General features: G+C 52.4%; 3 protein-coding genes across 9 annotated transcripts in view; 2 read left to right on the top strand and 1 right to left on the bottom strand.

Moving 5' to 3' along the window:
• The window catches only part of STK4 (serine/threonine kinase 4), a 47,460-nt gene extending 44,137 nt beyond the window's left edge, over positions 1–3,323 (top strand). For 2 of the 3 annotated variants that reach the window (XM_030502945.1, XM_030502946.1), the window contains one exon: positions 70–3,323. In XM_030502945.1, coding sequence (XP_030358805.1) covers positions 70–228 — 159 coding nt within the window. In that variant the 3' untranslated portion in view covers positions 229–3,323. The remainder of the gene's footprint in view (positions 1–69) is intronic. The other variant, XR_003993957.1, reaches the window with a different exon arrangement.
• A 4,092-nt stretch (positions 3,324–7,415) lies between these two features.
• KCNS1 (potassium voltage-gated channel modifier subfamily S member 1) lies at positions 7,416–21,089 on the bottom strand. 5 transcript variants are annotated; one of them, XM_030503463.1, is made up of 3 exons: positions 20,311–21,089; positions 14,040–15,032; positions 7,416–9,972 (listed from the first exon to the last, which is right to left on the bottom strand). In XM_030503463.1, the coding sequence occupies exons 2-3, from the start codon at positions 15,003–15,005 to the stop codon at positions 9,517–9,519; spliced, it is 1,422 nt and encodes a 473-aa protein (XP_030359323.1). In that variant the 5' UTR covers positions 15,006–15,032; positions 20,311–21,089; the 3' UTR covers positions 7,416–9,516. The 5 variants fall into 5 exon arrangements, with proteins under 5 accessions (XP_030359323.1, XP_030359319.1, XP_030359320.1 ...); XM_030503459.1 differs by having other exon boundaries at positions 20,244–21,089; XM_030503460.1 differs by lacking the exon at positions 20,311–21,089 and adding an exon at positions 19,833–19,888.
• On the top strand, positions 19,634–20,230 carry LOC115615378 (proline-rich protein HaeIII subfamily 1-like). Its single transcript, XM_030503467.1, has one exon. The coding sequence runs from the start codon at positions 19,634–19,636 to the stop codon at positions 20,228–20,230; it is 597 nt and encodes a 198-aa protein (XP_030359327.1).
• Positions 21,090–25,439: the final 4,350 nt, after the last annotated feature.

Here is a 25,439-nt window from a genome sequence, read left to right on the forward strand (position 1 = left end):
ATCCCTGTAGATGCGTGGACAGTGGCTGCACTGATGCTGATGTCTGTTCTTCTTTTGCCTCCCTGCTAGCTGAAGACTTGGAGTGTTGATGAACTTCAGAGGAGGCTCTCAGCCCTGGACCCCATGATGGAGCAGGAGATTGAAGAGATTCGCCAGAAGTACCAGTCGAAGCGGCAGCCGATCCTTGATGCCATTGAAGCCAAGAAGCGGCGGCAGCAGAACTTCTGAGCCACTGGTAGAATGTTCTTCCACCCTCAAACAATCAACCTCTTGCTTTTATGACTACTAAACAGATTGATTTCTATTGAAATACGCTAGCAAAATAGAGGGCAATACTTCTGCTCATTTATTTTTCCATAGCACCTTTTGTGAACTCAGGAATGCCATTAAGTGGAAAATCCTGATGGTATGTTTTAATGTTAAACACATATTTAAAACATTATTCCGAAGGAGTTTTGTTACTGTTTTTAGGGGGGTTGTTTTTAAATGGGAGGAACAGATAGAAATAGGCTAATGGAAGTTGGCTCACTCTCTTTTCAACTGAACTTTCAGTAGTCCATTTTAAGTTAATATGGATTGTGGTATTTAACAGCTGCATCTTTTATGGGGTTTTTGTTTGTTTGTTTTTCTTTGTGAATGCACAAACTCAATTATTTCAAGCTGTTAGCTGTATCTTTCTACTGTTAAGGTACTGAAAAGTTTTAGGTCACTGAAGAGAGCGGGTGAGAACATGTACAAACTGTTCCAGCCTTTTGAAAGAAACTGAAATCTCATTTTTTTAAAAAGCCTGTAATAAGCCCCATGCCTTACACTGTGTGCTTTAAGCAAGTGTGGTTTCTTCAAGACCTCAGTTTTGTCCTCTTTTTGTGTACATTATGAATTGATACAAGTAGATAAAGCATGTTGTGCCTCCATCAGAAATTGCATTCTGCAATTTAAAATCCACACCGACTTAAAACCAAAAGCCAGTCGGTGGTCTGATTCCCCTTCATCTGTCTGTTTGGAAATGTCCTTTGGGGAGACCCTGCTGACGGTGGAGTGCTGGGAAAAGGAAACAGTATTTGAACGGGTGGAAGTTGCGTGAACCTCTCTCAGGAATTAGGTACTTCTGCTGTGTCTGAGAGGACTTAAAAATCTCCACAGTTGGTGAAACATTTTGTAGGCTTCATTTCAGATTTACATCTTTAGGTGCTTGAATAAAAACTTAATTTCACAATCCTTCACATTTCTGCAAGGTTTAGCACATCAGAAAAGTTGAACTGAAAGTGAAGACTTCGTTGAATTAACAAAGATGTGCATTTATGGTAGTGGAACGAAGGCAGAGTTGATCTGGATGAGAAGACAATTACTGATGTCCCACTGGAAGAGATTCTGTCTCTTATCTTCCAGTTCCTCTGGATGATCTTGTGTTCTTTCTTTAAATTTCCCTGATGTTCCTTCCTGGTATAGCTCAATCAATGAACATGCCCCAGCATGTACAATCGCTGTGAGGGTGGTGCAATTAACTCACACCAGAAAAGCGGAGAGTAAAATGGAAGAAGCAAAGAGCCTCGTTGCAGGGCAAAGACCAAGTGGTGCCTCTGCCCCATGGGCCGTAACAGCAGAGGTGCACAGGTTTAGCTGTATTTAGCGTATGATGAAATATTTGGACAGAGCAAGTATTTCTACTGATTTATTTTTATTTTCACTCTGATAGAGGGAACAGTTTCCATGTCACTCTTTTGCAATAGGCCTTGGTACATTACCTAGATAATTAAACTAAATAGCAGTATCTCCTGAATCAAATGCTGCTGGAGAGGTGAAGCGTTCATTTCATGCCTCCGTAGGCTCTTTGTGCCCCTTGGAGCAGACTCTTGGCTACCGTAACAGGTATTCTCCATTGCTGTGAAAGGAACCAAGCCATTTTTACCCCCTCTGCAGATCTGGTTGCATCCATTTGTCTCAGTTGATCTGCAGTGCGAACAGAGCTGTTCTGGAGATCAGCAAACCAGCTGTCCCTAAGGGCAAAGGGAGGCAGTAAGCAGTGTATCTAGGGTGCTGAAGTAAGAATTCATCCTGGGATAGCCAGTGAGCTGATAGCCTCAAGTGTTGGGCAAGTTTTGAATTGGCAAAGCCAGGTAATTAAAACTTCATTGTTGTTAACAGACTAAAATCCCTTAGTCTGGACTCTCCAGTGAGGTCTGGTGAAGTGGTGTGTGAACATCAGGGCTCACACAGTGCTCGTCTGGAACCTGTGCAGTATGTTTTGCCCTGGACATGTGTTCATTAGGAGTGTCCTTTGCATCAAAGAAACTCCCCCGTCTGAGGAGGGAGTTCCCTGACCAAGCGTTGGATCTTGCATTAGTCACTTGGATGGATCTGGCCCAACATCTCTGCTGTGAGAGACATGTGGATATGTGACATGGTAAATTGTGCACTGCTTGCATGTAGCATGGATCAAGCAGATTCTACTGGGAGTAGTTTTACCTCTGCACTGTGTAAGTAACTTTCTAGTGATCGGAGGGCATTAGAAAACCCAAGTTTTAGGTGAAACACCACAGGGTGGTGTCTATTTACAGAATATGCAAGCTGAGACTGCTGTAACTGAATGTAAGCACTCTGGAAATACTCTGCTTTGCTGATGTGATTGTCTTAAAATACAGCAAATGAACCAAAATAAGTAAAACTGGTCCAATGGCTTAACTGTCTTTGAACCTTTCTTAAATGCTTGCAGTGGCTGAGACTTGATTATGTTTCCTGCGCTTGGAGCTCTAATGCAGAGGAATTATTTTCTCCTTCACTGATTTTCAATCTGTTAGAGAAAATAATTCCCTTTTTGGTCCCTTTGTAGAGTGGCTGGGAGCATAATACCTGCTCACTTGTCAGAGTCCTCCAGGCTAAGATCAAGGCTCGTTGCACAAGGGAAAGCTGTTCCGACAAAGTTCTTAAGCAAAAAGCCTGCTGAATTGTGAAGCTGCATTCGTGTGCTCCTTGGGCTCATCTGCACTGCTGAAAGTGTTCTGGACAAACCATTGTCTTTACTTCTAAAACCCAGAGATACTGATGATGTCAGTCATGTGAGACTTAAAAATGTGAAGTTTGTAGCTTTAACTTTTTTTGTAACAAAGAAATTAGCAACACTGGCATAAAGTGCTGACTTGAAATGCTATTTTGTAAGATCTGGCTGTTTGTATATAATAGTGTTGGGTCATTAGTTTGTATATGTATGAAACAGTAACTTTTATTGCATTCCTCTGAGTTTGATACAGGAGATTTTGTTTGATCTTTCTCAAATATCTTGCCTTATTTGTTCTAAGGTGCAAATAAACTGTCCTTACCTGAAAGCATCAGTGTGGTGACTCACATTTATGCATTAACATACTCTGGTGTATTATTGCTTATGAAGACAAGTTTTAACATGATGTGCCTTCAGTCAACCTGTGTTATACAAAATTCTGTAGGAGCATACAAGCTTTAATGAACATAAGCAGTAAACATGTCAGATACACATTTTTATACAGGCAGTTCTTTAGCCTTAAAACATTGCTGATTCTGCACCTCAAGAGGAATCACTGGTTTGGGTTGGAAGGGACCTTAAAGCTCATCCAGTCCCAACCCCCTGCCACGGGCAGGGACACCTTCCACTAGAGCAGGTTGCTCCAAGCCCCTGTGTCCAGCCTGGCCTTGAACACTGCCAGGGATGGGGCAGCCACAGCTTCTCTGGGCACCCTGTGCCAGCGCCTCAGCACCCTCACAGGGAGGAACTTCTGCCTAAGAGCTCATCTCAATCTCCCCTCTGGCAGGTTAAAGCCATTCCCCTTGGCCTGTCCCTACAGGCCCTTGTCCAAAGCCCCTCTCCAGGTTTCCTGGAGCCCCTTTAGGCACTGGAGCTGCTCTAAGGTCTCCCCTTAAGGAGCCTTCTCTTTTCCAGGCTGACCCAGCCCAGCTCTCTCAGCCTGGCTCCAGAGCAGAGCTGCTCTAGTCCTCAAATGTGAGAGCTTTGCTTCAGTTCAGGGGCTGGTCTGCATGCTGCCAGCTTCATGGCAGCTCAAGAAGACACATGGTGGGACAGTTCAGGCAGGTTCCCCACAACTGGAAGCATTGTCAGCACTCCTGGAGCTGCAGACACATAGGAGGTTCATTTGCCCCAAGGAATGCTCCAGCAGATGGGCACTGTGAGCTATCTGCTATCTCTGTTCTGTTATTTCACACTGCAGCAACTTTCCTGCGCCTGCAGTCAGGTTTGGGACTAGCTACGTATGAATTTATCCACCTCCCTACACGCCAGGTGAGGCTGGAGGCTCACTCTCCATATCCTGGCTGACTTGCTGCACTTTCAGCTTTCTAGCTCAGGAAAAGATGAAGCTGACAGTGAGTGGGAGCTGCCTTCCATGGTGAACTGCTGGGTTCTACGTGGTTTCCCTGAGCGGTTACTAAATCTGTCCTGAAGGGATGACTAACCGAAGCAGAGATCTAGAATTCATTCAGGAGTCAGCCTTGGTTTAGCAATCCCGGAAGAAACAAAATAGATCTGAGCTTTTAAATGTTAGAGGAAGGAGTGTGGAAATCAAAGGGAGGGAGACTGCGGGCACTTCTAGTAACTGGGAAAGCCTGGAGCGATTGCATTTCTCAGCAACATCACCGGCTGTTGTGGAGCCCCAGCATGAAGGAAGGGCTGTATTGCCAGCACTGCAGCCATACCAGGCGAGTGTTCCCCTGCTCTCCCTTCATGCTGGGAGCAGGGCACCTGCTTGCACACGTATTAGTCCCATACAACTAACAAACCCAAGACTGACAAGCAGCCATGAGCTGAGGTTGATGTTTAGCCAGTTTTTTTATCCCCATGGGGGGAAAAGTGAACTTTCCATGAAGCCTGTAGCACCAGCTGTTTTTCTCCTCCTCCCGTAATAATTATCAGTATTAAGGCACAGATATTGCTGTGCCAGTGTCCTTTATGCCCAGCTACTCTTTCCTACACCCTCCTTTTGTCCCATTTCCTCCTGTCCACGGGCCAAAAGAGTCTGAGCGTGTGCTTTGGATAAATGCTTTGAGTGTTGGCTGACAGCCCCCAGTTGAGAGTGGACAATTTTTCATTGCATTTATCACCCTGGCTCTAAAGAGTCAAACCAGAAACACCTATCAGCTCTTTCCAGACTGAAAGTGACTTAATTGCCTTTTAAATTCAAGAGACAATACAGGAATTACAAGTAGTGCTGATTTAACAGGTACCTACTCAAGCACTGATTTTTGACTCCCTGAACTCTACTGAGATCAGGATCCTACGAGCAGGAGACATCCTGGAAATGCTGCCATTGAGGAGTCTTTCCTTCCTACAGATCCAGCCCTTTAAAATCTCCCTGTTTCCCAATAACCAGCTGAGTGCACAGCCTATGCTCAGGGTAGTCACGGATCGGAAAATGGGCAAAGGAAAAGAAGTTTTAAACCAAAGTAATGAAGTTTACTTTGTCTCTTTGAGCAGAGTTGTCTAATTCTCAGCTGCACGAAAGAGCTTAATAAGGTCACTCCTTATTGACCATTCCCTGGAGGCAAAATTCCCTCTTTCATCAATTGCTTCGTGATTGCAGAGAGCAGCTTTTGAAGAAATAACCTGATAAAAGTGGGTAATTGATTTACCCACTGTACCAAATGAAAACGCAGTCACTCTCAGTAAAACTGATTAGGAATTAGCAAAAGAACATGAATTTCCTACTTGCCTTAGAAATAGCAAGTCAGACCAGTCCTGGCAAGCCATCACTGCACAGAAGTGCCTTGCTAACGCGAACGTGGGCTGTGATCACCCACTCCTCTGCTGCTGGGCACCTTCCTGCACCCAGTTCTTCCCTGCTCTGCAGAACTCAAGCTCTGCTAGATCTGCCTGCAGAGCAGTGGGAGGATTTTCCTAGTGCAGTTACTCATAGCCATTCAAATCCTAATGTCTTCACAGAGAGCAGGAGGCTAAAAAAAGAAAACATCTTTCGTGGCTTTCCCAAACCTGAGCTTGGAGCTCTCACACACCCCGCTCCAAGGGCAGCAGATGGGCTCATGGGATGTCCTGCCTTGCTTCGAACCCCCAAGTTAGGGGAGCTTTTGCCTTCGAAAGATTAGCAGCAGGTGGGGTTTTGGGGTGTTTTTTAATGGAAAAACTCTCAAAAGGAATAAAGATTAAACTCTATTTTTATCCCTCCCTTCCTATCACATCTAGCAGAGGAATGCACTTGACACAGGAAGAGCAGCAGTAAATCTTCCCCTGCCCATCCACCCCCCTGCAGACACACAGCCCAGAGACACCCCCATCATTTCAGAGCATCGGAGAGGCTGCTTACAGCACCAGGAGCTAGCTCAACTTTCTCTGCTGCCTTCAGGATGAAGGAGGATAAAGCCAAAGGGGGACAAACTACACCCCCTGAAACAGTGGAGAGCCAGCTCCCAAAGAGCAGCCACTCACTTGCAGAAGCTGAACCTTCTGATGGGATATCTGCTCTCTGGAGAGAACTAGCGCTGGGCTTGCTCATTGTGGTGAAGAGATGTTCAGCCTCTGCTCCGGGGCTTAAAACTCCCTGCAGGTACAAAGGCCTTTCTTCCTTCGGCAGCCTGGTGCTGTGCAGTGCTCTCCTTAGGGCTCTTCTAAACCTTCCAAGGGGCTAAGGAACTTTTCGGAGCCTACAAGCAGCATTGGCCAGAGGCAGCCTGCAGTGATGTAGCTTAACCAGTGAGATCCCTTCTCTGCTGGTGACCACAGTCCCTATCATGGGCAGTTTGCCAGCGGGACACTGGAAGTCGGGCTGAGCTTTGCCTTTGCAGCTGAGAGCCATCGGGAACACGCACACATCCTCCAGCCTTCTGCTGACAAAGGGGTGTCTAAAACGGTGTTTAACCAAGTTAAGCAACTAACTCTTGCTACTTGAGCTATATTTCCTTTGAAAATGGAGCCTTTTCTACTTTTAGTCCAAAACATAACCCATGAGCCTGAGGATAAAATGAGTTTCTTTATACAAGAGTATCTATTAGAGGGAATAGCAACTGCTGCTCCTCGGCTCCCAGCACTGGCTTTGCCCACACCGGCAGCTCAGCTCTCATGCCCCTGGGTGTTGCTGATCACAGTGTGTATATTTCTGCAGATTCCTGCTCTTCCAAGAGCCTGCTGCCTCCAACCAATTCCCTCATATTCCAGGGATGTCCTGTTCACTGCGCCTCCAGGGAGTTGGGTTATCCAGAATTCTCCATGAGAGATTGCGCCAGTGGTCCAGGCACAAGGACTGTCACCACTGGGACAGGGACGACGCAGGGGCTGTGTTAGTGGGAGCTCTACTGTGCACTAAGAGGGTGCTAGAGCTGGCTCACAGAGATGGATTATCCCATCTGTTTCCCAGGACTGCTTGCACCAACCATGCACCCAGCCCCACGCCACCACGAAACAAAACTAGAGTGCAAAGCGGGTCACTTAGGTCTTTAATAAAATATACAGTATGCATCCCATGCATAGATAGAAAATTAATTTACATGCTCTTTATTATTTGCATAATGCTTTTTAATTAATACATATAATTCAGTCTTCACATTTTAATACATTTTGCTACTGGAATATTTATGGAGAGAAGGGGAAACTCCTTCCTTTATTCAAGTAACAGTGCAGCGGGAGCTGGTTGGAGTGGACGACGCTGCTCACCAGTCCCACCTTGCAGTAAGAACGAGCGCAGAGCAGACCACAGACTGTCAGTACTGGAAGACTCGATGATGCCAGGAGGGTGAGCACCCTCCATCCCACACCACTGTTCCTTGGGGACCCCTCCCTGTGTCCCACTGGGGTTCATGCTGGCACTGGTTTGTCTTTGCTTCCCCATGATGAGCAGATGGCTACAGGCAGACCCAGCACTGCAACTGTGGCTGTGCTGAAAGCCAGCCAGGACAACCCAAGGCAAATGCAGGATCCACATACTTGGGGCCACCCTGCAGCCATGAACCTATTTTTGAGCTGATGAGGTGACTGCAGGGTGCACATTTCTCCTGCTCGGAACTGGCACTGCAATACAGAGTGTGCTCCTCTGTGCACAAAGGAGCCACATGATTTCCAAACAGAGAAACAGGGGGTGAAGGAAAAACTCCGTAGGGAATTAATGCTGTGCTGGGAACAGCCCCGAATGTGCTCAGCCAGGCTGGGGATCCGGGCAGGAAGGGGACCTGGTGCTTTGGGTGGATCTCCCTGCCCGCTGTGAGGTGCCCAGAGGCTGCAGTGAGGAGGAGCAGAGCAAGGTCCCCTCTGCCCTGGCCTCCCGCAGATATGTGGGTGCTCCCTCCCTGCAGAGGGAAGGTGAGAGCATCAGCACCCAGGGAGAGGTGGTACCCAGGACAGTGTGACCCCCTCCTTAGGCACTCCTGTCCTTGCGTGGCCCAAAGGCAGGGAGGGTCGAGGCAGCAGAATGAAGCCAGGCTGGAGGTTGTGGCGAGGAGGACCAGGGCATGTGCTGAACCCGGCTGGCTTTGGTCATCTCCTCCACCCCATCATGAGCTGTCGCAGTCCCTGGGCTCTCTGGCAGCTCTTCCCACAGTGGAAATCACAAGCATATGGCAATGGCACAGAGAGCTTCTCCATGCCCAGGAGCATCCCCCCATGTCTGCTCCCTGACAGCCCTTTGCAGGGACTCTGCCTCCTCCCTTCTCCAGGAGCCACACAGAGGAGCCCCGTGGCGTGGGAGCACCATGGAGCAAAGGGCGGGGGGGGGCTGAGCCCCACTGGGGTGACCCCTTGATTCCCACAGCTTCATCCCCTCTGGCTGCTCCTGCCTTGGAGGACAGTGTCCCTTTTGTTGGGTCGTCCCTGGCCGGTGTCCCCCCTTCACGGACAGTGCTCCTGGTGCAGCCTCAGCCCCAGATCCCTGTGGGTCCCAGCAGTGGCAGCTCGGGAGAGCAGTTAAACTCCAACTGCAGTGGAAGGAAGGTGAGGTCCAGTCGATCCCACTGCTGGGGCTGGGGACAGGGGGGCTCACCCTGAGCTGGGCACCACCTCTCCTCCCATGCAGACTCATTTCCAACCCTTTTCCCCACGGCTGGTGGGACAGCTGAGCTTTTCAAGGCTGTTTCCAGCTGGGGGTAGGACTGGGGCTGAGCTGATGCCAAACTGGCACAGGACCTGCAAGGGCAGCCAGCCTGGTCAGGGGTGTCTCTCCCTCAAGCTATTAGACCTCACCCTGGACAACACAAAACCTCAGGGCAGAGGAAGATCCTCCTTCACGCAGCCAGGGCAGAGCCTGATCATGGTCACCTCTATTTCTTTATTTCTCACTCCCTTTCTGGCAGGGGTCCATCCAGTGCCACAGCCTGTGTCTGCAGCCACTGCTGGGTGAAGGCTGAGACACATCCAGGCGGACCCGGACGCTGCATCCTAGGGTCTGGGAGCAGCCAGCACCCGCTTGGCATCTCCTCCAAGCCCTCCTTGGTCCGCCACAGGGCAGGGGCATTGCCAGGTGCCATGTCCTGGTGCAACAGCCGTGCCGTGCTCGTGGTGAGCAAGCAGGTCCCCAGTGCAGCGGCACAGTGGGGTCAGGGTGTGTAGTGGGCACCGGGGGTCAGACCGCGGCGGTCAGGGCTGCCTCTGCCCATGGAGCTCTCGCTCAGAGCCTCTGAGTCTCGGTCGTGGCTGGAGATGCTTTTCACATCCTCGGGCTCCTTCTTCCCGCTGTTCCTCACGGCCGCCTCCAGGGCCTTCTGCTTCCGGTAGAAGTGGGAAAACTTGTTGAAGATGATGGTGATGGGCAGCGCCACGACGAGGATGCCCCCCAGGATGCAGCCTGAGGCAGCCAGCTTGCCCGCCACGGTGACAGGCACCACATCGCCATAGCCCACGGTGGTCATGCTGACCGTGCCCCACCACCAGCATGCTGGAATGGTGTCAAAGCCGACGTCTTCCTCCTTCTCAGCTGTATAGGCCACGCCGGAGAAGACAGAGACCCCCACGGCCAGGTAGAGCAGCAGGATGCCCACCTCCCGGTAGCTGTGCTGGAAGGCAAAGCAGAGCAGTGGTCAGCGGTGGTCAGTGGGGGCCACCACCCCTGTCCCAGCCAGGACACTGGGATCCTGCAGTGCAAATACAGCCCTGCACATCCCCAGTGCCTCTGTCCACCTCTGCCATGGGATGTCCCCCGGGGCCAGGCTGAGAGGCGTCGGGGGACTTGTGGGTGACCCACGTGAGTGGGGCAGTGGGGAAATCATCCCTGGCATCCACAGCCACCCTTCTGCCCTCCACAGCAGTACTGGTAGGCAAAGGGGACCTCCTGCTTCTCAGCCACGGCTCCCAGGCAGAGGCTACTCCCCTGCCCCAGCACTCACTCCAACTTGATCTTGGCTAACAATATTTAAACACATTGTCCTTTTATCTTGGTGGGTCCCCAGAAAATACCTAATAGGCAGCCTCTAGGTGAAGCCAGGCCAGGCCAACCACATACCAGTGCCAAAGCCACCGCCAGCCTCACAGCATGGCTGGTCCACTCGCTTTCTGATGATCACAAGCACATTTCCTGGGTGTTTTTGGCCACTGATCTGCCAGCTTGATTTTCATCTTTTGAGGAAAGGAAAGCAGAGCTCTGATAGGATTTCTTTTCCCAGCGTCTCCAAAGAGGCAGGGAATGCTTTACTGGAGACTACATAATGACTAAACGAAACATTTGAGCGAAGCAAACAGCAGAAGACGTGGGAAAAGAGCCTCCACGGTCAAGACGAGACATAAAAGAGGTGGATTCACAGTAGGGAGTGAGAAGACTTCACTTAGACTGCTGGCAAAAGATGCTCAGCTAGTGCCAGCTATACCGAGGGGAAATAATCTCCTCCTCCGCCATCGCCTGTGGCTGCAGATGCACTATAGCAGCTCCGAGGGAGCTCCTCATGGAGGACAAACAGCTCGGAGGCACCAACTTTGTATCACTTGGCCATGAAAGCCTTGCTCCTGGCTGGAGCTTAACACACGCCTGTACATCCCAGCTGGGGAGCAGCAGAGCCAAATAACCTCATGCATTTTTAAAGAGTATCAGTTATGGCCCTGGGATGTGTTGGAGGGTGAAGGCAAGAGGGAAGTCGCACAGCTCCTGCTGCTTTACAAGCAGGGTCATGCGGCATAGGGGTGGCTCCAGGAATCCCCCAGCTGATCCTCAGGCACCTATTTGCAGCCAGTTATCCTCGAAGGGTGTGGATTGCTCATTGACCCAAGGGCAGGCAGCTGGGGCTTGGGTGGGAGTGCAGTTTTAGACATGGTTTGGGTGGGATGCCTTGGGAGAGGTGATGCTGGGCAATAAAAGGCTGCAGCAAAACAGGCACCCTGGCAGCAGTCTCTCTGACTCCTGCCTTGGTCTGAGGTCTGCCTGCCCTTGGGACAGCACAGGGATGTGTGTGGGCTCTTTCCCCCGCTGAATGAACATCTTTTCTCAAGTATAGCAGAAGACAAACAAGATGGAAGAGCCCAGTCTGAGCCTGGCTGGAGACACCACTGCAGGGACCAAGCACAGAGATGGCCTGTGGTAACGACAGCAGGGTGACGCATCTGCCATCTGGGGACGTGCAGCTCTGGATCTTCCAATCTATTTGTGTGTTCAGGCCCCTGAGGGGACAGAGAACAACTGCTGTAGATCCCTGCAGATGCCTAAATTACTCAGGGCCTAACACCTATTGACTGCCAGTGGGAGATGGGCACCAAGCCCACACTGGGGAAGCTGCAATAATGGTAATGGATGTCGTGCATGGCAGGGGGGAAGAGCAGAGATGTGTAGGAAGCCTCTTCTCAAATTAAATAGACCCTGGATGAGGCCCCAAGCAATCTGAAGACCGTTCAGGGTTTATGATGCACAAATGGCAGAAATCCCTCTGCTAGCACTTGGTGGTAGGGGAACAATTACTCAGCTTGCCAGAGCCATCATTCCCGCTTCCTGGCTGTTAACAGCCTTTACTCCTCTGCTGCTGCTTTATGCTCTGGCAAGAGGAAGTAAATTATGATTAACAAGATGTTGTAATTTATGTGCCCACTAAATCACAACGCCAAGCTGCTGCGTCAGATTTGTGTCTTCTCTCATCCCCACTTACAGCCGGCTCCGGAGTCCCCGGGAAGTGGCACTTTGGAGCACGTCACTTGGTGAATCAGCGGCTCAGCAGAGGTCAGAGCCGGGATGCTGCCGGCTCCCTGGATCTTGTCTGCTGCTTAATATCATGCAAATGAGCCCATCAGTCCCTGCTCTGCTGCAATGTGTTGTTCACGCTTAAGTGGAGCGCAGAAAGGGTTCAGGGAGCCCTTCCCAAGTGTACAATTTGATTTGAATTTTACAAGCGGTGTTATATGGGTCTGTTGCTGATTGCTCTTTCAAAGTGAGGTGAGTGTTCAGAAGTGTGATGCAGGTGGGACTTCAGGCATCTTCATTTTGAACAATCCTCCCTGGATGCTGTTTTCAGCAGGCTTTGAGGATGCCAGGAATTTTTTCCCTCCACTTATTCTGATGCTCTGTGTGTTTTGCAGGGTTTGGGCTGGGCTGGTCCTGGTTTACAGCAGAAGTTGGCAGAAGACTTTTCCTACTTGCTGCCCATCTCCAGCCACACTTGAGGGTTTCTTTTGTCCATGGCTTACCCACGGGAATGGGTCTAATCCTGCAGCCAAGTCCTGCCCATACCAGGACATCCCGTGCTGGTCTTGCTGTTGCTGCAGCAGCAAGAAATGGGATGTCCCCAGCTGTGTCCCACTTCATCCCTGCCCTTCAGAAGCAGCAACAACAGGAGCTGCAGCTCCAGCCCCTGCCGGGCACTGAGTGGGAGGAGAAGGTCCCTTTGGTTGAATTTCAAGCTCTGTTATGAAGGTTGCTTTCCTTGGCCATTTGTTTGACACACTGTTTGAAGGCGGGGGGGTGGGCAGAAAGCACAGGGATATTTGCATGAGCAGTGCTTGAAAATACAAGTCTTGTGGTTTGAATGTGGGGGCCAGAGGCAGTCCCATGACGACATGTTTGCCCTGGTGACCATCCCCCTGCACCAAGCAGGAGCCCTGCATGTTCTGGAGCATTGGGAGCGTGTGTTACTCTGCATCTTGGCAGGCTCGAGGCTGAGCATTTGGATTTCTCTTGATGTGGTCGCCAGGAATCAGAGACAATTAAAGGCTGAGTTTAATTGGCCTCTGCATCAGGCTGGATTTTCTGTGTAAGCACAGGAGGTGAAGGGACAGTTTCACCCTCCCCAGATCTGAGCACATGGTCCTCAGCACAAGGGGCTGGAGGAGAGCAGAGCGCCACACAGGGCACCGTGGCTGATCCATGCTGCACAGCTGGGCTGCAGCACCAGCCTGGTGAGGAATTCCTGACAGCTTCATGCTCTGACTCTCTTGTCACAGCTGCTCTTGGTCTGTCTAGGGAGGCTGGGGGTGCTGCGGAGGGGGTCTAGTCATCCCAGGCCCTGCAACTAACCCTTTGCTTTTCTGTTGCTGCTTTGTGCCACCCATGGTTAACCATTTTCCAGTCCCAACCTCCTCATATCCTAGAGCATCCAAGCATCAGATCAGCTGGATCAGAATCTCTGTCTCCAAGATGGGCAGACACCAGGGATGCTGGCAGCATGCCCTTGGAGGCTCCCCCTTTTCCCAGCCTGGAGACAGGAGCAGCTCTGAACTACACACTGGTGCTGGCATACCCAGCTGCTCAGCAGGTCACTCACAGCCCAACTAGGCACCAACCTACTTCTGGTGGGACTTCACCATCCACCCATGCATGCCTGAGTCCAACCCAATACCATGCAACAGGGATTGCATGCCATGGTGGAGAAGGGATAGCTGAGTCCCTGGAAGCACCAGTTCTGCATGAGCCAACGCCTGCAAGCAATGGTGTGAACTCCTCCAAGAGAGTGTACAAAGAGGACTCACACAGTGCTCCTTACACGTGGTTGCTTTAGCAGGCATACTAACAGCCCAGCCTGCCACCCCAAGACACCACCCAGAGCTGGTAGCTCACTGGGAATGGGTCTGTCCACATCCCCAGGCCATACCAGAAGTCTCCTTCTTGCACAGAGACTAAGGGAATAGACAAGGAGATAAAAAGCCAGTTTACCTTCAAGGTGGCCCCCAGTGACCTCAGCCCGGTGGAGTGCCGAGCCAGCTTCAGCACCCGGAATATCCTCATGAGTCGAAAGACCTGCACGACCTTGCCCAGGTTGCCCAGCTCTGAGTCACTGCCCACGGTCAAGTCCACCAAGAGCGTGAAGTAGAAGGGCAACACCGAGACAATGTCAATCAGGTTCAGTGGGTGCTTGAAGAACTTCCTCGGGTTGGGGGAGAGCAGGAGGCGAGAAGACACTTCAAAGGTGAACCAGGAGATGCAGAAATACTCCAGCTTGTGCAGGATGGGTTCATCGTGCACGTTGCCATTCTCATCCACTTCCTGGTACTCAGGCATGCTGTGGATGCACATGGTGGCAATGGAAACCAGCACCACACTGATGGACACGAAGCTGAAGAGTTTGCTGGGGATGGAGTAGCCGGGGTTCTCCATGGTGAGCCAGAGGCGTTTGCGCACGTTGCCGCAGCGCAGTGTGCTGTAGTGCAGCAGGTCGTGGTTGATGTCAGAGATCTCATCAGGGGACGTGTCCACGCTGCTGACCTCGCTCTCCTCATCCCAGTTGTGGTGCCGGCTCTCCAGCTTGCGTTCATGGTAGCGGTAGCTGCAGCAGGAGTCCAGGAAGAACTCATTGATGCCCCAGTACTCGATCTCCTGGCAGAAGGAGAAGACGCACAGCTCCTCCATGACGTGCAGCTTCCCCGTCTGGTAGAAGTGGAGCACGTAGAGGAAGAAGCCAGGGTTTCGGTCAAAGTAGAACTCCCTGGCGCTCACGTCGTAGTCATCGCAGAGCTGCAGGATGGACTCCTCCGAGTCGCAGGAGAGCAGCCGGCCCAGGCGGGTGTTGGGGAACTTGGAGAGGGCGCTGGAGCTGAGCCGCCTCCTCAGGCCCCCCACGTTGATGTTTATAACGTCCTCCTCAAAACTGGGACCCCAGTAATTTAAGGTCTTGTTGACCATGATCAGCAGAGCGGGAGCTGGTTCCACCTGCAGGTGAGACACAGCAGAGCTGGAGGGGATGCAGGGCTCCCCCTGACCCCGGTGCTCCAGGGTGGAGGGCAGAAGCACCCTGGGGAGTGAGGAGGGATGTTTGCATGTTGAAAGGTGAGGACTGGGGAGAGGGGAGGGGAAAGAAACAGCTTTGGGAAGTTGTTCTTTGGTGGTATGGAAGGAAAAAAAGGAAAAAGCCAATGATTTTTCCAGGTGAAACTTTTCCTTGACTTTTACCTCTTAAAGTTTCTCCCTTCACAGATCACTAATGGAAAGCAGCTTACTGCATCTCCAGCACCTCATCATGGAGCTTTCCTTGTTCAAACAGGTAATTAGTCACTGAAGAGAGGATTTATCCCCCAAAGAGCCTCCCTCATGGAAAAAAAAATCATCATCATCAAATCCCAACCGCAGTGTTTCTGTCAAAGAGCTTTGTACCCCGACTACCTACATTGCTAATTAGACCTGGTCAAAAAGTTCTTAGATGGTGCAATCTTCCCAGCAGCAAAGGCAGTTTTGCTAAAATCAAAGTGTTTTCACAGAAGGTGTCACTTTTAGAGAGAATTTCAGCGAAAGAAGTGTCAAAACAATTCATCTGCCTGCTTTGTTTCCTCTTGTGTGTTCTGTCATGTAAAATATTAAGATTATTTTAATAACGTTGAAACATAACAAAAACATGATTCAGGATCATCGATGAGTGAATTAAAAAATATGTATGTTGGTAGGGAAATAAACCCCAAAGTTTTGCTTTCTGTTGTGCTTCAGGATTTTAAAAGTTTCAGGGAGCTGGGCTTTTCCCTGCAGCAGAAATTCCCTTCTCTAATGAGAAGCAGTTGAAGCATCTGACAAAGAAAAGCGTTCCCACACCTTCATATGCATTTACCCATCTCGACCAGAAGCTTAGAATAAAAAGGCAAATAAAAAGGCAAATAAAATGGTTTGTGATCTTCCTGCATCACAAACTTGAAATCAGACTTCTCCACCTACATTATTCATCAAAATGCCTGGGGAAACATGGAGCAGCCCCGTACCCACACGGTCCCCCCGCTCCTGGCACCAGCATGCTGGGTGTCCTCGGGGAGGACACTGCATTTGCTCTCTTGGTTGAGGAATTACACTTCTTACCCACACATCAATTAATTGGGAAGAACCTCACTATTAGGCATGACTCGCCCCTGAGCTCTGCACTTCAGGGTCGCTGCTGGTATCGACATGACTTCTGCAGCCACTGATGCTTTTGCTGCAGTAGTCACTGAGGCATTTGTGACCTTCAGACTGGCCTGTCTCCCGTCTCAAAGGCTTCCCTCCCTGGTTTTAATCAGCCAGCATCTTCTTAGGAAAACCCCTCACCTTCTCTGTCTTGTGTCACACACTGAAGTCTTCAAACTTTTAGGTGCCGCAGGGATGGAGGCAGCAGGAGCCGAGGGAAGGGCTGCAGTCCCTATGGTGATGCTGAGGTGCCACCAGACCCTACACAGGACAGGCTGCTCGGACAACAGCCACCGAGGGTGAAGGCCAGGTCAGTGACATGAGGTGGGTCCCCCTCACCCTGGTTCCCCTGCAGACCCCATTGCACTCCAGCCTGGCGTTGCTCATTGGACATCTCATGGGGTTTTAGCGGCAGGGAAAGGTCTATACGTGTTTTCCAGTGTCTGAGAAACACAGCATAAAAGGTTGTCAGACTGGGAGGGACATGGGGGACCCTTCAACATCTAAATCTGGAGGTCAGAGCAGAGCTGGAGAGGGGCAGGTAATGGAGTAATGGTTAGAAATAAACCCGAGAGGCACATTTTTAAGCTGAGCAGGTCTGTGGGTGCAGCAAATGCCAGATTTGTGTGAAATAGCCTGGCAAAGGCATCTGCTAACTCCACTGCATCTCCCAGCCAGGGCTCCTTAAAGATACAGGCTTTGCACCACAAAGCCAGCGCTTCCCACTACACCATGTCTGAAGGAGGCAACCGGCTTGTGATAAGCCTCAGAGCTTAATGGACTCGTCTTGCCTTTCAAAGGAGAGGGGAAAAAAGAGAAGGGTCAACTTTTTTAATGGTTAAGGCCAAAGCAAGGGAGAAAAAGGGGTGTAAACACTCCTTTTCAGGGACAAATTGGAATTTCTGTGACATAAGCTTTTCCAGGGAAGACATCACACAGCCCATCTGTGGGGTGGGGATGACTAATCCAGGTTCCTTCCAGAAAGATGCTCATGCATTCAGGCTACAAACACACACACAGGGGCCGTGCGGCTGGGTTTGTGGGATCCAGCTGATCCCCCACCTATCCTCAGCCTCTCTTGCACCCTCCCTATAGAGCAGCTGCTCTGGGAAGCCAGGCCAAATGTCACTGAAATCAAAGGCAAGGTGGTCTTGGGGCTGGGCTGAGGCATGAGGCAGCCCAAGTGGCTACCAGGGGCTGTGCTGGGATGGCAGGACAAGCCCAAAGCGATGCTGCAGCTCAGCAGGAGCATCCCCGGCACATGGCTGTGCTGTGCCACGGTGGCTCCGGATGAGACGTGCCAAACCCCAAGAGCCAGGAGGGGGGCAGCTCACAGCTCAAAAGAAAAAACAGTAGATGTCAGGCCTTTGTGAGCCTTTGTACCCCAGGGAAATCCCTCCATCCCCCCCTCCATCCCACGCAGGAAGCAGAGCGAGGAGAAGGGTCATGAACTGAGACGCTCCTTTCTGATGTTCGCTTCTGAATAGAGCAAATAATTTCTGCCCACATACAGCTTTCATGTAGGAATCTAAAGCAGCAATTAATAGTTTTATAACTCTTTTGTCTACTTGTTTCATGACCAGCTAAGCTCAACAGAACTGGGGTTTGAACTAAGACCTGGCATGATCTCTCCTGTGGATCATCACAGCGTGCACGTACCTCGCATTTGCAGTGGTATCTGCTGGGAAACAGAAGCTTACTTTAGGAAAGCTGAGAGGTTTTTTTTATTTTAAAGCACAATGGACAGAGAATACAAATGTGTCTGTCTGGAATGATGTGAGTTTGCAAAATTTTCCCTTTGTCAACCCCGAATTTCCATGAATGATTGGAAAAACAGAACAGATAAAGCCAGTCTCTTTCTGATCAATTTTGAAATATATTGTAAGCTATTTTAAAGAGACAACCATCAGAATTACACAAACCCAGTGTGAGCTGGGTGTCGGGTGTTCAAATGAATATGTACCTCATGGAGGAAGAAATCTCTGATGTATGCATTTATGACAGTAAAAATATAACAACAGATCAAGCATTTCTTACAGAAATGTGAGAAGAGTTTCCCTTGACAACATAATTTTTCTTAAAGGCTTTCAAGTGGAAGTTAGGTGTATTTATTCTAACTGGCAGAGGGGGAACCAAGGCAGCGGGAAGGAAGGTGCTAATAGACATTCAAGTGAGGATGCAGCAAGTGCAGGGAGTATTGCACACTGAGGCTTTTCCAACCAGGTACAATGGATTTAGATTAACGGTCCAAATAAGAAGCCCTGTACTTACAGCTCAGCGAGGCTTCCCAGAAGGGATTCATGTGGCTTGTCTCAAAGGAGCCATTAGAAATGCCTAGAGGAGGAGGAAACCCTTATACTTTCCCTGTAGTCCCATCCTAAATGCCCTGTCACCCTGGGTGACACACGCGTGCCCTGGGTGTGCAGGGGTTGTGGCTGCAAACCACTGGAGAAGTCCCGCATGGGATGCCCATGGGGCTGGGGTAGGGGTGGGGGTTCCCCACTGGGTACCTGATGGGGGGAGTGGGCTGGCTGACCTCCCAGCTCCTGCAGGATGGTGTCCCAGCAGCCATGTGCTGGGTCAGGACTGGGAAGACGCCTGCCTTCTCCTCATGCAGAAGTACCCCTGCAAAGCCACGTCCCCATCACTGAGCAGCCCTGTACCCATCGGCCTGAAGATGTTCAGGACCAAGACCTTCCTTTGGAGGTGAGAGGTTCTCAAAGTGGGCAGGAAGGAGCATGGAAAAGGGATTTCCACTGCTGGCTGCTCCCTGCAGCAGAGCATAAGCTGCTGTTGTACACTGAGAAGCTACCACTGAGGGCTGTACACTGAGGGCTGGGAATGCAGATGACGGGGGGACTCCCTGCTCGTTGTGGGGTGCAGGAGGGGGTCATTACCAATAGCTTGGCTTTCTCCTGCAAACGGGGAGCCCAGCGCCTGCTGCGGATGATGCCCTGTCCTGAGACAGCCTCTGCTCCCAGGTCTCTCTTAGTGGGTGCACAGCTCCCGAGGGGAACCCCTGCACCCTGCCCCGTTCCCTGGGGAGGACGAGAGGCGGCCCCTGTAGTGAGGAGGCTTCAGGGAAAAGGACTTTCTTACCCCCGCCTGCAGAGGGGTGTCCCTGCACAGAGGAGTATCCCTATGTCCCGCGTCCCAGCAGCATCCCGGGATGTGGGTGCTGGCACGGCGGCTCCCTGCTTATCCCGGGATATCGATGCCTCGCTTCCCCGCTCATCCCAGTGTGCCGCTTTCCCCATCCCTGCTCACCCAGGCATGCCGCTGCTCTCTTTGCCCTCTCACCCCGGGATGCCGGTGCACCGGCTGCCTGCCGCGCCCCAGGGTGCTGATCCCTGCAATGCCCGGGGATGCTGGTACCCAGGGTTCCCGGGATGCCGGTGCCCCGCTCCGCCCTGTTCCCTGGGTTGCCGATCAAACGGTCGCCGCCGCGCCCCGGGATGCTGGTACCCGGGTCCCCGCGATGCCGGTGGCTGCAGCACCCCGGGATGCCGGTGCCCCGGTCCCCACCCGCCCCGGTGCCGGTGCCCGGGTCCCCGCGCTACCGGAGCCCGGCCCCTCGCCGCCGCTCACCTGCCTCGGCGCCGCTCCCGCCGCAGCGTGCGCGCCCGGCGCGGAGCCGCGGAGCCCTGCGGGGCCGGCGGCGGCGGCAGAAGCTCCGCGGGGCCGAAGGGGGGTCCCCCTGGTCCCGCCCGCCCTGCCGCCCCTCCCGGGGGTGCCGCCCTCCGGCCCGCCCGCCCGGAGCCGCGGGGTGGGAGCGGGAAGGCGAGGCCGGTCCCAGACCGATCCCTCAGCGGCACGGTGTGGCCGGAGCAGCGCGGTCCCCCCGGGCTGGCCCCCGAGATCTGTGCAGGGATGCCCCGGGGGGGAGCCCACCCCGTCTCCCCGGGGAAGCCCACCGGTGTCCCCTGCGAAAGCAGTGCTGCGGCGGGCCGAGAAATCAGAGCCAGGAGTGGGTACAGCCGCCCTGATCGATGGCCTTACCTGCTGGAAGTGCCCTCTGCAGCCTATGGGACAGTGGGTGGGAGCCGCAGTGGGCTACAGGACTCACCAGCGCCTTGCAAAGCTGCTCACTGGGCAAGTGGGGCTCCTGGGGGCTGAGCAGTGTGGTGGGCAGCAAGCAGAACCTGCCCTGGGCATCAGGCTGAGGAGGGCCCCAGCAGAGTTGACACCCCGCATGTGGACGATGCACCTCTGCCCTTGCAGTTGCCCTCCATGCGATCCAGCTCCATCTTCCTCCTTGGGATGGGGGGGTATGTAGGGCACCGGGGCAGCCACCCAGGGAAGAGCCCCCCTGGCTTGTTGAGCTCCCCGTTGGCTCTTGAAAGGCTCGTCAGGAGGCAGGTGAAGGCAGCAAGTCCTGGGCATGGCACACGCTGGGTTTCAGGTCACGGAGCTGCTGTCACCACCTGGGGCCATCCCCACACAGCCTGGCGACTGGTGCAAGCACACCAGCTCCCCCAGAAGTCAGGTGCTGGAGCAGAGAGGAGAAGAGAGAATGAGAGACCTTCCCGAGGTGACGGCTGAGGCTGCATGTCCTCGCAGCGATGGCTCATTGCAGTCGTGTCAGGCAGGCAGCTCACATGGGGCAAGGCTTCACACCACCCTCCTCATTGGATCTGTCAGTTTGCTGATTCCAGCCCGAGGGGCTGGATAGAGCCTGTGGGCTCTCACCCTTCTCCAGGCTTGCCCAAGGCTGTCTGGGAGCTCTTTTTGGTGGCCAGCATCTTCCCCCTGCCCGCACACCCGCCTCCCACGGCCGCGTGTGCCGCCAGCCCCGTCCCTGTGCCAGGCAGCGCTTGCCGCTGCGGGGCCATCAGCGTGTTTCCATGTGTGTGATGTGTCAGACTGTGTGTGCCGTGTGCTTGTTTACATGGGAAGGAGGCAGCGGAGGGAGGGGGAAGGGATGACTTTGAGGGAGGCCTCAGAAAAGAAAAAAAAACCAAACCGAGGAGGAAAAATAAAACAACCCTGAGGGAAATTCCTCTGTTCTGTGATATGAAGCAAAAAGCATTTATTTTTATGGCAATTAGGGATGGCTGAGCATCCCTGGAAGCTGCAAGATAAACATGCCCAGCTTTGTCTGCTCCGGGCACTTGCCAGCCCAGCTCCCAGTGGGTGCTGAGCCCCAGTGGGGTGCAGCCCATGGGGAGGGAGGAGGACTGGCTCCTACACGGGGTTTTCTCTGCCTATCACTGACATAAGGGGATCAGGGTGAGTTTCCTTTTCCCGTCTGAAAACATTTCTCATCCAGCCATTTTTCAGGGAAGGAGCCATGCCTTGCAATGCAAGGCCCCCCAGTCCATTCATCACTTTGTCTCTGCACCAAAACCTCATTTATGCACGGCCACAGGGTAGACCTGAGCCATGTCCCCGAAAAATCAGCTCTCCCAGCACTGGGAGGTTTGCTGAGTGTCCCCTAGGCTGTGGGAAGGAGCTGAAGTGGGAGTGGGAAGCAAGGCAGGGATCTGCCTGTAATGCCCTAGGCTGGAGGGATCACCCCAGGAGGGGAGACACCTCTATGTCTCCTGCTGCAGCTCAAAGCCTTGGCTGCAGGAGAGCAAAGTTCGCCTTCCAGCCCACCGAGGCCCCACATAGGCTCGTGCTGGCATCGCAGCATCCTTCAGGGAGGACTTGGCTGCACATCGGTGGTACCTGAGGTGAATTTTCCCTTTGCTGCTTAAATTCAGAAGTGAAATGCCTGACTCTCCCGTTACCTGACCAGAACTTGTTGGCCTGACTTCACACTAACACTGGCAAACTGTGGCAGGAAGGGGAGACTCCCATTTTAAGGCTCTTTCCCAGCAAACTGAGGTGCAAGGGCCCTTACTCACACAGCGGGGTTTGCAGCAGCACTGGCAGGGCTCAGCTCCCCATGGCACGGGCCAGCCCTGCGCCTCCACCATCGCTCCTCAACTAACTGGCAGTGATGTGAAGACAGGAACAGGCAGAAAATCAGGTCAGCTGGAAACGCCTCGCCATCTCTTCCTTTCATGTCTCCCCCCATCTTCCTCTCTTGGGGAAGGCAGGTCTCTCCTCCCGCAGAAGCCTGGGGGGCATTTTGTGATAGCGACACAGCAAATCTTCAATGTGTGGATGGGGAGAGAAACCTTTCGCTGTGGTCTCTTCTGCAGTCTGGAAGCCAATTGCAGAGGCAGGGTGAGTCTGAAGCCAGCAGCCATTTCAGTACTGCAGTGAGTCATCCCGAAAGCCGCTCAGCTTGTGGCAGCTCCCTTCCTTTCTTCTTTCTGCCTTTTTTTTTTTTTAATAGCTGATGTAGCAATAAATTAAATAAATAGGGGAATATATGTATGAATATAGCATGTCTGCAGAGCTCCTTTAATTAAAAGAAAAATCTTCAAGCACTTTTCAGCCCCTTGGACATCCATTGTGAAAGGCCGGAGCTGCTGGGTACGTGCCACGTGGGAGATGGAATGGAGCGGGTTGAGCGCTGGCACACCTGTGAGCACAGGGGGATCCATGGAGCCAGGTACCGACAGGGGCTGTTTAATGCCGGGGACACGGACACAAAGCATTTCACAAATAGTCCTTTCCAGAGGGAAAGAGCTAAATTAGGGCAGATGCAAAAGCCTGCTCTTGAGATTCCCACTGTCAAAGACTTAATACATGGGTTTTCCTTAGTACTCTTTTTTCCCTTGGTGTTTTCTGTGTTCGCTGGTGTGTTTGTGCCCCCCAGGCCTCCCACGAGCTCTGGGAGGGGGTTCCTCTGGTTGGAGGGGTTTGGGCTTCTCCTTCCCATGCTGTCAGCTGTCCCCATACAGCCTTGCCTATCCCCAGAGCAAGCCCACAGGATGGTGAGGAGGGAAAGCTGAGCCATGATGACAGCATCCTCTGAGCAGGAGAAGAGGAGTAAGGACCACCAGCTCTGGGGGTCCCATCCCTACAATCCCCATCTTCCTCCCAGAGCCACAGGGTGTATTTAGGCACTGCTGACGGGGGGATATCAGCCTGCTTTCCGCTGGAAATTATTTAGCCAACCTTCTTGAGACTCTGGAGCCCTTGGATTCATCTGCAGCATCCAGCCCCCTGCAGTAGGGTGACCGCGTTGCCATCTATCTGCAGCAGCGTGGCACAGGCTCTTGGTGTATTGCCTGGCAATGGCACCCAGCTTTGACAGCAGGGGCAGCGCGGGGGATGAGCGGGTCCCCAGCCTGGCCCCCAGAGGCACCCCGCAGCTGGGGATGTCACATCACTCCATTCCCCAACACTCCAGCATCCTGTGGGGCAGATCGCCCATGCTGCAGCTCCATCAGCCCCAAGTCCTGCTCCTTGGCTTGAGGTGTCCTCCCCATACAGGGGTGATGTCTGCAGGAGGGAGAGGCAGAGGCGGACAGAGAAAGCCAGCAAGACCCCTGGGCATTCTTCAGAGCCTCAAGACGTGAAGACCCTCTGACATCGGAGCCCCTCTCACCACCTCCAGCACTGCTCTAGCCTCCTGTAGGGGTCCAAAATACAGCATTCTTGCAGAAATGGGTGAGGTTCTTCCCCTCAGCTCATGCACATTAATCTCCAGCTGTAATTCTGTGTACACTCACCCCCCTGCCAGCACAGAGGGAGCTGGAGGCAGGGCTGCAACAGGAGCCCGGCGCTCCCCAAGAACCTCAAACCACTGGGGCACTTCCACCTGCAAAATAACAATAGTGACAATTCATCAGCAATTTACAGATTTGGCTTGACATTTCTAGCTGTGTCATCACAGCTAGGCAGGGACTGAAGGGACCCAAACGCAGCGGATACTCTTTGTCCCCAGCTGTGGTGGAGAGTCAGAGCCCCAGGGCAGGTTTGCTGCTCCCACCAATACCATCCCCTCACCTATGTTTGCTGTGGGATGAAAGTATCTGCAGAATCCACTGTCTCAATCAAACAGCATCTTTATCCTGATCCCATTACTGCATGGCCCTAGGAAGGCTGCAGAGCTGTGGCGGGGTAGCAGGGATGTCTGATGGCTCCTTGGCCTCCTGATAGATATCCCTCTACTGCTGCACAGAGAATCCCCACTGTCTTCATGTCAGAGCCCAGATTTTGGAATGCCAGCTATAGATTTTTCCCTGCTGTACAGCTGGCCTGGCTGTTTGTCACTGTAGTTTTGACGGTTTTTAACCAGGAGTCTTTGAGCAAGCAGCAAAGGAGCAGCGAGGGATGCAGGGGGAGATCCCAGGATGAGAGCTCGCTGTCTGCTTGGGAGAGGCACAGGCCCTCATTCCTGCAAAATGCGCATGAGATCCCATGCTTCATCGCCTCCTTCCACCAACATTGCCATGTTGAAGGCACACATCACTCTCCCATTGATTTACGGAGTTCAGGGCTTGCCTTTTTAGGTAGATTCAGATTACCAAGAGAGGACACATCTACCTTCTTTCCAAAGTCTTGAAGCAGTGGAAGAAGCATTTGCGTCCCAAGGAAATACCCACCAGTGGCCAGCCTGTGCCAGAGTGCAGAGTGGCATCCAGGCAGACACCCCGTTTTCCTGCACCTTGGAAGGATCCTCCTGGTGACAATTCAGAACAACATTCTATTTTTAGTGGCCATAGGGCACTGAGCCAGGGAGTCAGTACGTGAGTCCTGAGTGCTGGCCCAGCCCCGTGCCGGAGACCAGGACTAATGTGAAAAGCAGTTGTGCATCTCTGAGTGTGCTCGGAGCAGCAGCAGGCTGCCCTGGGCTCATTAACGTGATCGAGTCACAGGAGCTCCTGAAGCAGAAAGGTATTTGGGCAATGGCCTGCTGCCTGCTTTTGGTCTCTGCTCGGTCAGGCTCCAGTCGTGTTGGGACCAGGGTATTTCTCTGATTTGTACCGTATCTCTGATTTGTGCCTTGAAGGTCCAAACCTCTCCTTTTGCCTGCCTGTGCAAGAACACGACAGGGCGGTCTGTGATGCTGTGCTGCTTTTGCCCATCTCCCCCTGATTAATGTGAAACCCAGCTCCATGAATCATTCATGAAGCTTTATTTAGTATAATGATTTCTGACATCCAGTGCCTGGGAATAGCATTTTGGGACAGACCGTTTGCGACTGGCGAATGAGCTGACGTTTATCCTATCTGAACTGGGAATGTACAGAAGGGGAGGGAGAGGGGCGAAGCAGCCGTGCCTCCTTCTGAGGGAATCGCAGGTTGCTCTCTAATTAGACAAACGTGTAAAAGCTAAATATTGACATAGCTT

This window comes from Strigops habroptila, chromosome 13 (genome assembly GCF_004027225.2).
Source record: "Strigops habroptila isolate Jane chromosome 13, bStrHab1.2.pri, whole genome shotgun sequence".
NCBI lineage: Eukaryota > Metazoa > Chordata > Aves > Psittaciformes > Psittacidae > Strigops > Strigops habroptila.